The 12,918-nt window shown below is 40.7% G+C and overlaps 1 protein-coding gene across 5 annotated transcripts in view; it reads right to left on the minus strand.

The window, feature by feature from the left end:
- Nucleotides 1–678: 678 nt before the first annotated feature.
- Nucleotides 679–12,918, minus strand: part of KAT2B (lysine acetyltransferase 2B) — a 49,356-nt gene continuing 37,116 nt past the window's right edge. For 2 of the 5 annotated variants that reach the window (XM_048511179.1, XM_048511178.1), the window contains exons 11-18: nt 12,749–12,875; nt 12,295–12,405; nt 8,737–8,880; nt 6,941–7,055; nt 5,445–5,481; nt 5,203–5,266; nt 3,433–3,517; nt 679–2,900 (exon numbers count right to left, since the gene is read on the minus strand). In XM_048511179.1, coding sequence (XP_048367136.1) covers nt 2,707–2,900; nt 3,433–3,517; nt 5,203–5,266; nt 5,445–5,481; nt 6,941–7,055; nt 8,737–8,880; nt 12,295–12,405; nt 12,749–12,875 — 877 coding nt within the window. In that variant the 3' untranslated portion in view covers nt 679–2,706. The remainder of the gene's footprint in view (nt 2,901–3,432; nt 3,518–5,202; nt 5,267–5,444; nt 5,482–6,940; nt 7,056–8,736; nt 8,881–12,294; nt 12,406–12,748; nt 12,876–12,918) is intronic. The other 3 variants (XM_048511182.1, XM_048511180.1, XM_048511183.1) reach the window with 3 other exon arrangements.

Genomic DNA, 12,918 nt, shown 5'->3' on the forward strand with positions numbered 1-12,918 from the left:
TTTTCCTTCCCCTTTAACCCATTATTTCTGCTGTTCCTGGAACTTGTAGAGGTAGCAAGCAGGGTCTAGGACAGCTGGTAGCACCAAATTAATGCAATCTACTTCTGCAATATTTTGGACTATTACAACATACACTTTGCCAGGTTCAAAGGTAGCTTGGAGAGTTCAACTAGTACAGAATGCTGGGACCTGTCTTTGGCATTAGCCAGCACTCACCTATAGTTTTATAACCGCTGTCTGTTTAATTCTGGGCTAAATTTAAAGTGCTAGTTTTAATATTTAAAGTCCTTCAGGGCCTATAGACCCACACTCTCAATGGACTGTCTCTCCTTAGGCAGAACCTATATATCACTGGCTACTTCAACATCTTTTGAAGGTGCCCTCCTTCCAAGTTAATATATGAGTAATCAATTGTGTTTTCTTTTGTAGTGCATATCCTATGAAAGACTGCTTAAACTTGAACAAGCATAAGTAAATGTCCATGTGACATGCAGCTATCATATAAAGAAATGTTAAGATGTCCAATACTAATATGACAACCTCATCCCAAGAAAGATAAACTATGTTTCTTTTTAAAAAAATGCAAAATATCAAATACCACACGATAAGTTTTATACATATATAATTTAAAACCAATTTGTACCAGTACAATAAATAAATTTACCAAGGTAACGTTTGTTAAAGCGTTTTTAAAACACATCATACTATATAGCTTTATTGCACAATATCTATGAAAATAATCTTTAAATTAGAAAACAATGTTCTGAATATAGAAGAGACTCTAAGGTCAAGACAGTAAGAATTTTGGAAAGTAACACTTTCACAGGATATCAAGCTTAAGGTGATTCTTTTGGCCCAGTTTACAAAATACTTGAAAATTACTACTTAAATACTCTAATACACGGTTGCATCATTGTACCTTAAATACAAAGCCAAAGAAATCTGACTGATTTTATATAAAGCGCTAAGGCATTTCTATGTTACTATTTTTACTAGCTTTTGTACCAAGGGTCATCTATTCGTAGGATAGATACTCCCACAGGCATTGTGTAAAAACAGGTCATTCTAACTGAAATGCATCTTGCCACTTTTCTAGTGAAATATCAGCACGTCTAAAAACAGCATGAATCTTGAGTCCACCAACAGCATATTATAAACGTAGAAGCCGTCCACCCTCACCCTCTACTCCCAGCATTTGTGAGACCACTACTGCCCACTCACAATGAAATAGAACAGAGTAGTTAATGAATTATTTCCTTCACATTCCATTGGCATGAATGGAAGTGTTATCTCCTATATATAATATAAGGAATAGTGAAAATACAGCTGCAATAATTCATAATATGCTAATAATATTATTATAAAATGCAGGTGGAAAATCCAGTTTAATTAAAGAAAATATGATGAAAACCAAGTGAACTTTGAAAGTGTCAGATAGGGCTCTAATTTGAGGGATAGGTGTATCGTTACAGAACTGCAAATATGGAAATTTTCAGAAGGGATTTGAGTACTTTCTCCCTGCACTGCATCTCCCTACCAGCATGGGTTGCAGTAAAAGGGGAATAACAGAAATCCTCCCTTACCATACAAAAGCTCTTGCTATTTGTGCAAGAGATGAGGGGGGTGCACTCGTCAGTTTCCCTTCTGACTGCAGCCCTGTACTGCATCTCACAATCAGAGCTCTTAGCCCTTATGGTTGTTGTTGTTTTTTTTTGGGGGGGGGGGGAGGTTAGGGTGCAGGCACCTGTCATAGGAAAAGTATGTCCAACTAGTACAATTGTGAAGGGAAACTGCTTGCATAATGGAAACATGTTCATTTGCAAAAAGAGACTAGGAAGGCATACACTGCATAGGAATACTAAAAATCACATTGCACTAGTTAGGTTAGAGTGAATGTTGTCCAACTTACTCATGACATCTAGTTGCTGACTGATGTGTGTGAAAATCTTTGGATCTGCCCCTTCCACCCACCCACCGACTGCAGCAGCTACCGTGGGAATGTATGATTAGAGTGATTTTTCCATGTATATAAAATTCCTAACACAGGCAAGTAATTGCCAGCTTGGGACACAATAATAAAAAAAAGATGATTCTTCATTTGAAACATGCTTTAGTATATGGCTATCACAGGTTTTAAATCTTTTTCGGAATTTATGACCTATATAACCAAAGTCAGCATGACACAACATACTAAGATTTCCTTTGACATAGTGGTTGCAAATACAAAGAATGAAATCAAGAAAAAAATTGCACCTATTAGGGAATTTTCCTCATTATAGTTTAGAGCAGTTCTTTCTAATATTCTCATAGCACCTTCTTGTAGTTTAGTGTTTCATTAAAATATATATATATATAAAATTTATTTTCCCCTTCATTAGCATCTCTGCTGTAAAAAATAAAAAGCTTTTTACACGTTGATACTGCATTACATTAAGCTTAAAACATTCACTGCTGGAAAATTGTCCCTTTCCAAATCTCCAAACAGTTTTGTGCAATACATCTAATAAAAATGTATTATTAAATACACTGCAAAAGGGCATGCAGGTGTACATTTGAAAAGTACTTTAATAAAATAAACTCTCTATATTACATTTTTTAAAGTGCTAGTTAATAAAACAAATTTTAACACAAATTCCAATTCTAATGAAAGATTACTGCATATTCTGTTCTTGTAGGCATATTAATTTGTGTTAGAAACAAACAACATCACTTATCAATTAACCCAGCTTCTTTAATTTTAGTGTAGAAAAATTTCTCTAGTATATTGGCACACTTGAAGTATTCACTCTCAGGAGGGTTGTATTCTCTGCAGTTAGTAAACACTCGCTGCAGATCTGCCATGAATAATTTCTTCGATACATAGTACCGGTTTTTCAGTCGTTCGCTCATAGTTTTCAGATCTGCATGAGAAAACACATCAGTAACTGTGCTTCTGAATAGCCTGTGGGCTGTAATAACAACTGACAGACTGACACACATCACTCTTATTCATAAAGTAACATACTTTAACAGCCGCCCTTTCCTTAGTGAGAAGAACCTAATATACATTAGCAAATTTTGTGTAATTGGTATTAAATCAAGGCTACCATTGCACATATTAGTAGCCATGTATCTATATTCCGGTTTGGTGCCACTAGAACTTTTCTTGGAGTGGAATGAATTCCATGGAAACTCCTGGCACTGCAGCCCAAAATACCCTCTGCAGTGCTGTTCTACTTGACCCTATGTACACCAGGAGCAGCGTTGGGGCGTATTTTCGGCCTGCAGCAGGAGGCAAGACAGCCATCCTGCAGAGTGACTTCCTCTGCAGAGTCTTTCTTGGTGGTCTCCCATTCATGTACCGACCCTGCTTAGCTTCCAAGATCTGAAGAGACCAGGCTAGACTATACTTTTCCACTTATCTTCTAAAATATATTGATTTAGTGACATTACCCATGGGGAACCTTATAACTTCATAATATCCAGGAGCTTCTGTTCTCTTCACAGGTTCCATGAAAGGCCAAGCGCTTTGATGGCTCTTTTGTAAAGGGGAAAAAAAAAGTTTCTCATATGAATAAATATTCCATATCAGAAAATGTTTCCAAGTGATTACAGAGCATTATGCAAGGGACCCCTGGGCACAGTACATGCTTTAAATGCAGACAGTACCAGCTTTAATCACTATTTCTAGTTCAAGAGTCTCAGGCTGAGATTGTTGAGACAGGACTTTCTTTGCCTGAAAGATCTGGAGAGATGATCTGAGGGCATGTGATAATAATCTTGCTGAAGCTTCAGAAGTATGGGTATGGTCAGGGCCTGTATAAGAAAAGTACTTTGAAATCCCAAGATCCTTTCCAATTGTTACATTCTATGACCAGGTGTATACCGAGTAAACGATATTGATCTATACTCTTTTCCATGTAAAGATTAAAGTGAGGTCAGTTGTGGTGCCGCGGAGGAGAAAATAGTAAAATAGTGATAGTATTAGAAAATAGTTCCAAAAGAATATGAGAAGTAACATTCATTTTTGAGCACCACTTTTGTCAAAACCATTATTCTGTGCATTATGAAACGTGGTACTTTGATAAAAGAACATTTATAGTGCACTGAACGACTATCAGCAGAGCTTGGCTTCTTCACAAGTAGTCGAAACAGCGCACAGCCAACCTGCCACAACTGGCTGACTTTTCAACCCCAGGGCTGGTTTCTTTCTTCTCCTCCCTGCCCCATAGCTTTCTGAAATGCATGGCTCAGTGAATGGGCATCCACCCATAGAAGACTGCCAAAGTCCCTGTTATGGTAAGTGCTGTCAGTGGAAAGTGCAGGGTCAGCAGTTCCTTGCTCAAGAAGCCTGCCTCCAGGTCCCAAAGACATGACGGCAGCACTTACGATGGCACGGGGAGAGCAAGCTCTGTCCAACCAAGCGGAAGCAGTTACATGAAGGAAGCAGCTGAGTTCCGAACCCCTGACTGCTCTGAACCTGCTGAGCACAAAGGAAGGGAAGTGTTGCTGGAAGGGACTTTACTCCTGAGAAACGTGGAGGAACAAAGCGCCGTTGCCAGGCCAAGAAAACTGCGCAGTTCTGTTAAACGGTGAGGTACAGCAAGCAGCTGTTCGACCAGGCGACCCGCTAATGCTGGCCAGAGTCGAGCTGTGCTGCTTATGATTTTAAGCTCAGAGAGGTAGCTGAATCTTTTGTAGCAACAAATGATCAAGTCTGGGAATTCAAAAAAACTCGGAAGATTTTGGGCCAGCATAAGTTTTCAGGAACAAAATCCCATGTTCCTCCTGGGAAGAGAAACAAGAGTCTTGGGTGGGTTAGGGTTAGGCTTGCACCCCTTCTCATAGTCTTCTTGCATCCGTTTTCACTGTTGATGCTAGCCCTGCACGGCCACTCCAATCACATGTTTGGCACCAACAAAGTCCACAGGGTGGGGTTTTTCCAGTTTTATTTTGAACAGAATGGAGAGCAGAACTATGTAGGCACTAGGACCCAAGCGGACCATTCTACAACCAAGTCCAGCATCTGGTGGATGAATGTACAATTCTACTTTAATCTTTATGTGAAAAAAAGTATAGACCAATGTAAGATAGTTTTATAAAGAAACACAGTCAAATTTACTTTTGTAAGATTACTGACATCTTTTCACATGTCCTGATCTTCCTCAATTAAAATAATCTAGTATTTTTTCCAAGTTTCATATCATCCAAATGAATACTCACCTTTACCTGTTGTAGAATGTTTTTTAGTGTGCTGTACAGCTGATCTGGATCTTTGGGTTCTTTACTTAAAATAAAATTTGGACAAGAAAAGATTAATATGTATGTTATTCACTTGTATTAGTCTCCTTAAACATTTCTAAAATTATTGCCACAGTTACTTAATAATACACAACAGATGAGGATACAGATATTTCAAAAGTTACATTTAAAAGGGTTTGTTTATTTGTACAAACACCTCTTACCCTTTCTCTTTGTTACTTGGTTTCCAGCCGGTCTCTCCTGTACAACAACAACAAAATTAAAGCATTTGAGAAGAAGCAAATAAAATAAAAAATCAATTGAATTAATAATAAAACTACAACATATCCAACTTCTAAAGCTAATAAAAAAATAACTGCTATACTATGATTAACTCAAGTTCCATCCATTTTGCTCTGCAGGACTCTGCATTCCTCAATGATAAGCCCCAATAAAGCGCTCATGCTTCCGTTCAGTACCAAATCCTTTGTTCTGTGTGGCTTCTAAATACAGACTGGGATTGAAACAACAACTTACTTTGTCCTTTGAGCCTAAGGTTGGTTTAGACAGAAATCAATTTATTGCACAATAAACTATCCAAAACTACAACCCTAAACCCACCTCTTGTTAGGAACTAACTGTGCAATCCTGAGTGAGGGAGGGGGACAAAAAGGCTGTGGATGCAGCATGCCCCTGCACCAGTGTAGATGACACCTAACGCCAGTGTAAGTAGCATTTATGCTGAGGCACTTATGCTGGCACTGAGGAGCAGCGTGGCTATGCAACATCCAAATGCTTATATGGCTGTGGTGCCAGAACTCCTCCAGCACAGGAGCCTGTGTTGACACTGAGTGGTGTTCCTGTCGCAGAGTCAACTTTCATTGGTTTCCTGAGCCCTTTCAGCCTGGGAACACACCTTGCATAGCTCCCCCCCTTCCCAGCGCTGTTGGGGGAAATTTCCTTTTTATTTGCTTGTCACAGCTCTGCTATCATCTATGAAGACTGCAGGGCTATGCCTGCTCCACAACTGCCCATCGATCCCACTCTCCCCTAGGACTGGACTGCCCATCATCATGAACATAAATGAGTTTTATTTCTAAAGAAAACCTACACAGGATTGTCGAAGGCTTTCATGGCCGGATTCTACTGGTTTGGGAGGGTTTTCGGGCTGTGTGGCCGTGGTCTGGTAGATCTTGTTCCTAATGTTTCGCCTGAATCTGTGACTGGCAACTTCAGAGGTGTATCACAGAGAGCCCAGAAAACCCACCCAAACCACTATCCAGGCTTGTTTAGTATTTCAGTTTTAAACACAATGCCACTTATAAGAAAGCCAATATTCCAGTATATCTTCGAGACATACTAAAGGTGAATGTGGAGGGGAACACAAGTTTAAATCTAAAGCAGGTGGGGTGGTGGTGGTCTATATTTTTTTTCAACAATTGAAAGAAAGCCTACCACCTTGTTCCTCTCAGTTCCACTTTCTGCATTTTCCTTCCAACCCAGCTGACTAGTGTCACACATCCAGTTTGATCTTTACTGCTCACTCCTTTGTACATTGGCTTTGAAAAGTGGTATTAAACTTTATACAAGTTAAAGCACATGTTCATAGAAGAAAAACCAGCCTTTTCTAAAAACTGCAGCAAACTAATAAATACACCCCGTATGAGTAAAACTCTTATTCTTAATCTAGCCCCACTGATAATGACGAAGTGGTACATACTAATTCCAGGAATGCTTTCTATGGGGATCTGTCGCACTCCATCTTTGAAGCAAGAAAGACCAGGATAAACTTTCCGAATCTGAGCTTGCTTCCTTTCAATCAATTTCTTAATGATCTGTAACAAAGTGTGACATAGAAAGGAGATCTAATTGTTATGGCAATCTGTTAGTGCATCAGTAAACTTTTCAATTGTTACACATGCCTGTTTGCCCATGACTCTTATAACTTATGGGTTCCTATAACTAAAAAAATTACTTTACTGGATCAAAGTTACAACAGAATGTTTCACCTGATTTCTATTTTTAAAAGTTGCTTTCAGTGTGCAGTATACCCATTTTGAATCTAGAGTTGGAAGAGACCACATGGGCCATCAAGTCCAACCCCCTGCCATGCAGGAATACACAATCAAAACATCCTTGACAGATGGCCATCCAGCCTCTGTTTAAACACCTCCAAAGAAGAAGACTTCACCACCCTCGGAGGCAGCCTATTCTACTGTAGAACAGCCCTTACCATCAAGAAGTTCTTCATAATGTATAGCTGAAATCTCTTTTCCTGTACCTTGAACCCATTACTCCTTGTCCTAGTCTCTGGAGCAGCAGAAAACAAGCTTGTTCTATTTTCAACATGACATCCTTTCAAATATTTAAACATGGCTATCATGTCACCCCTTCACCTCCTCTTCTCCACTAGCATGTTACATATGATAAATCAATACAAATTTAATACAGTACAAATAGTAAAACATTTTCATTAAAAACAAACATGGTTCACCTAATAGGTCTTCCTTATGGTACAAGTTGTTAAAATATACACACCATAAAGTAAAATTATTCAAAACACAATATTTCTGACCTGATCTTTAAACCACACACAAGGAGCAGGGCCAGTTCATTAACTAGATACTTCCCCCTTCATTATTGGACTAAATTAGCATCATCAAAAATCATTTTTCAGATTGTTGTTGTACATGGTCCAAATATCTCAGCAAGCAACTTTAGCGAATCATAGCTCTGAAGCAAAACATCTTCCCCCTGCTGTTTTGGTTTTGCTCCTGCTCATACATAAATAAACCATGCACAAACAAATGGCTTCCTGATACGTATCACAAGCCCATCTTCATCACTGGTTAAGCTGTTGTGATGCCCTTCTAGTCACTGGCTGAGCAGCTGTTATGTCAAAATAATGTTCAAATCCTAACTGTTAACACATTTTGCAACAAAAATAGTGGCAAGCAGTGCTGCTTCTGTGAGGCAAATGGCAAATCACCTCCTCAAAAATAACCTCAGGTGATCTCAAGGAAAGGAGGGACTGTATAGTGTTAACAGGATGGGGAACGCAAACACCACACTGCATGCTACACTAGATTAGATGGAGGCTAAGGCTATGTGTGACTGTGTCTATCTGCATTAACAAATGGCAGATTAGACAAGGTGGCTTCATAAAATTGTGGAATATCTGTTTAGTGGAATGTAAAATGAAAAGCAAAGTTATCTTTGATATAAGGACAAAGTAACGCTTCCAAAGAAATCATCTAAACATTCCAGATCCTCAAAAAAAACTTCTCCACAAAAAAGAACAAAACCAAAAATAATTCTGTACAATGATACTACTAGGCCTCTGTGTTGGCGGGGGGGGGGGGGGGGGGGGGGGGGCACCAACATAAAATCCACTAGAACCATTTGTTCTATTAACCATGAGAATTATGGTTTATGGTTTATTGGATTTATATACTTGTAGGTACAAGAATAAGTTGGTTGTTTTGCAATGCTGGATCAGTAGAAAACTTTTTTTACCTCTTTTTGTTTCTTAATGATAACTGAAAATTCAGTGTATGGAATCTTTGGATTTAATTCACATCCCATTAAAGTTGCTCCTTCATAATCCTTGATGTAGCCAACATATTTTGCTTTGGGTACTTTAATGTCTTTTGAAAAACCCTAAGAAAACAGAAAAAAAACCTTTAAAAACATATTCCTGTTTTGTTCTTAGTAGCCTTCTGAGAAACATGGATTTCTCTGGGATCCATGAGTTTTTAAATGCTTTGAAGCAACAATTCTGGACATGTTAGTGTAGGTCATATTACGGAACCTACATATTGCCAAATTCAGCGCATACTACTATCAGACCATGTAATATCTCACAATATTGCTTTTAGACACAATTTCATATCTAATTCCACACCTGGTTCAAAAAATAAAAACATGTGTGGGGGCTGCAGATGTTCAGAAAAAATGTTTTCTAAAATTAAGAGGAAAAATATTTTTCAAAAGTCAAATTACTAATTGCTACTGGAACACATAAGAGCAGAGAGGCAGATCAGTGGCTAGACTCCACCTAGCTCATTTATTTCTTGAACTTTGGAAAAGGAATGCGTTTATCTCAACTATCATTTATTTGAAGGTGGCGCTAACTTATTGGAAGAATGGCATGTAACCTCTCTATGAAGTGAATCAGCCACTGTATTTGATTAAAAGGCTGGTAAGCATAAATAACAACAGAGGAAAGATTGGGAATTGTGCTCTGTACTGTGAATAGGGCAAGTGGGGGGGAGCAATTACTATGATTCCACGTTAGTTGTTTTTTAAAGCAAGCCTTCATGAAACTTGATGGATTTCCTCCTGTTTCTTATTTGCTTATTTTGTTGCTTCATTTATTCCTCATCTTTCTCCCCATTGAGAACCCTAAGTGGTGTGCATTATTCCACTGTCCTCCATTTTATATTCACAACAACCCTATGCAGTATGTAAGGCTGGAAGTGTGTGACTAGCCCAAGATCACTCAGCAATTTTCCATGGCAGAATGGAAATTTGAATCTGGGACTCCCAGATCCTAGACCTAGGCCAGGGGTAGGGAACCTTTAACACTCAAAGAGCCATTTGGACCCGTTTTCCACGGGAAAAGAAAACACTTGGAGCTGCAAATAATTTTTGACATTTAAAATAAAGATAACACTGTATATATTGGGGTTTTTTACCTTTTACTCCACTCATTCTGAGAAGCGCATGGATGCGCCCGCCCTGCTGCTTGCTGGGCGGGCAAGGATGAAGCCGGCAGCTCGGCCTCGCTGTCCGCTGGGAAAGCGCCTGCCCCGTTGAGATGGGGCGGGCGAGAGGGGAAGCCCGCAGCGCGGCCCAGCCGTCCGCGGGCAGTTGGTGCGCCCGCCCTGCTGCTTGCAGGGCAGGCAAGGATGAAGCCGGCAGCTCGGCTCATGGAGCCGCAGTGCAAGGGCAGAAGAGCCGCATGCGGTTCTTGAGCCGCAGGTTCCCTACCCCTGACCTAGGCCAACATTCTAGCAATTACACTATTCTGTTAGCAAAATCTTTTATTCTAAAACAATTAAAAAATCCACTTAAAATATACAGACATGCCTAGGAAATTAAACGCTCTGACAGAAAGCAAAATAAAAGCTATTCTATTATTCTGAATGTTCTATTTCTTATAATGGGAGTTTCCATGTTTGATGCTGCTACTTTGGTATGTTGCCAGCAAGCCACAATTGATTGTCTTCTGCCGAGTCTTCTGTGGTGGTCCCCCAGTGAAGTACCAACCCTGCTTGGCCTCTGAGATTGGATTATATCATGGTGCCTTCCCTCCCTTGATGATGTTAGGAAGCACACCATGATGCATTTGTGCATCTGCTGAGGTTTCCCCAGCTTTGATCTTTCTCAAACCACCTTTGCTCCAAAACTTTTAGAAAGATTGCAACAAAGTCTGCATGACTGCCATGTTTGTAGAAACGTTTGGATTTTTCCAGGCCCACCAGCAGAGGTATAGCTAGGGGAAATGGAGCCCGGTGCAAAATCTGAGTTTTGCCCCCCCCCCCGCCCCCCCCGGGCAGCTGCCCTCCCCCAGCACGACAAAAAAAAAGCAAGAACTGGGAGTCTCTGCTAACATTTAATACTAGCAACAATCCACTTTGGATGAGCTAAGAGAAAATGAAACTGTTTATTTTTCCCCAGCAACACAAAGCGCATATGAAATTTAACACCCCACCCCCTCCTTGAAACTCCCAATCTTTCTTATGCCCCACTCACCTCGTTGGGGAGATCTTGATGATCGCACAAAGTTCTCTCCCTCTCCTTCCAGCCACCAGCGCGGCTGAAGGAAAACCAGAGAGCTGAGAGCCCAGCCCACAAAAAGTCCTGACTCCTGGGCTGGCCCTGGGAATTGGAAGTAAACTCAAGCAGGAGCCTGGCCTTGGCGACGTTGAGCTTCGGTCAGCTTCTTCACGTTCTGAGAAGTAGCCGTAACCTCCCTCCCACCCAGGGGCATTCCCTCCTGCCCTAGACAGCCCGCAAATTGCTTCCTAGGCTAGCTGTTGCAGACTGGAGTGAGTCCTCAGGCTCCGAATCTCGGCAGGGAGGGGAGGGGGAAGGAGAGTTGAGAAGTCAATTGCTCCTTTTGTTTAGGGCTGCTCAGTGCTCTCAGAGTTGATTGCCTTGGCCTGGCTGCCAGGCTGGCTGCTGCCAGCTGCCGGCTTCATTGGGATGTGGAGGAGGCCATGCGCTGAGCAGCAAACTGACAAAGGTGGAGGGGCCAGGGGGGATTTTGCACCCCCCACGTGACACATAGCCGTGCGCCCGGTGCGTCGCACACACCCCCGCCCCCTGGTGGCTTTGCCACTGCCCACCAGTAACAGCCATTTTCCCTGCGACAGTCATTTCTTCTTCCTATCCCTGGAACTCTTAATTTTTTTTAAAAGGTTCTTAATTTTTTTTAAAAGGTTCTCAGTTTACTTTCTTGCTTTTTTTCTTTTTAAGTAAGTTTCTAGTCCAGGGGTAGGGAACCTGCGGCTCCCCAGATGTTCAGGAACTGCAATTCCCATCAGCCTCTGTCAGCGTGGCCAATTGGCCATGCTGGTAGGGGCTGATGGGAATTGTAGTTCCTGAACATCTGGAGAGCCGCAGGTTCCCTACCCCTGTTCTAGTCCCTTTCATTGCAGAGATATAAGGGAAAACGCATCAGTCTTGAATTTAAAAAAAACTGGCAAGCAAACCTGTGTGGAAGCCCTGTTGCTACTGTGCTGTATAGGCAGTTTTAGAAGCAATAGGGATAGTACGCAAGCCAGTCCCCATGTAAAAAAATCCATGAGACAAGTCTCTTTCACATGGAGAATGCCATCATTGGAAGATGGATTGCTGAAAAAAAATTCTTCTTGCAATAAAGAGAAGCAACATAGTAACTGGAATAACATAATACAGTACTGGAGCAACAAATCACCACACACATACAGTCAGTGCATGGGTTTATATTCAGATAATATTGATACCCCTCATAGCTAGATGGTCAAAGATTTACATTATATTTACTAAGAGTCCCTTCACTGATTGAAAAGCTCTTAGACTACTTACTTGTTTCTTGAAGTAACCAATTGCATATTCATCAGCATAAGTAAGGAAGTTGAGAATATTATGCTTAATATGATATTCTTTCAGATGATTCATTAGATGGGTTCCGTAACCCTGTACAGAAATTATTAGTTCATTTTTTAAAAGAATGCAATAGTTTTAAAACTTTGAAGCTGACATTATAGACTCTAAGCACAAAATCATTCTTAGTTTTCCTTTCTAATTGCAACATCTCACGCTGGGTAAAATCTGCTGTGGAGAGCCTCTCAGGAAGCTTGGCAGGGGGTGGGGGCCTGCATGAGCAGCTCCACTAGGAAGAAGGTGCAGGATATCCCGCTGTGTTCACAGAACTACACTGCAGTTTTTATGAAAGCTACGACACCTGACTTCCTAATCTTTCAAAGGAATTCACAGAATCCAGTTATACTTTCACGATAGCCACTAGCATTGCCTTTACCTTGACTTGTTCATTTGAAGTCACAGCGCAGAAAACTATTTCTGTAAATCCTTGAGATGGGAACATCCGAAAACAGATACCACCAATCACACGGCCGTCTTTGATTAAGGAAAGAGTCTTGTGTTTCCTGGAGTAATACACATTGAGATCAGTTTTATTTCACAGTTATA

Source organism: Sphaerodactylus townsendi, linkage group LG11 (genome assembly GCF_021028975.2).
Source record: "Sphaerodactylus townsendi isolate TG3544 linkage group LG11, MPM_Stown_v2.3, whole genome shotgun sequence".
Lineage (NCBI taxonomy): Eukaryota > Metazoa > Chordata > Lepidosauria > Squamata > Sphaerodactylidae > Sphaerodactylus > Sphaerodactylus townsendi.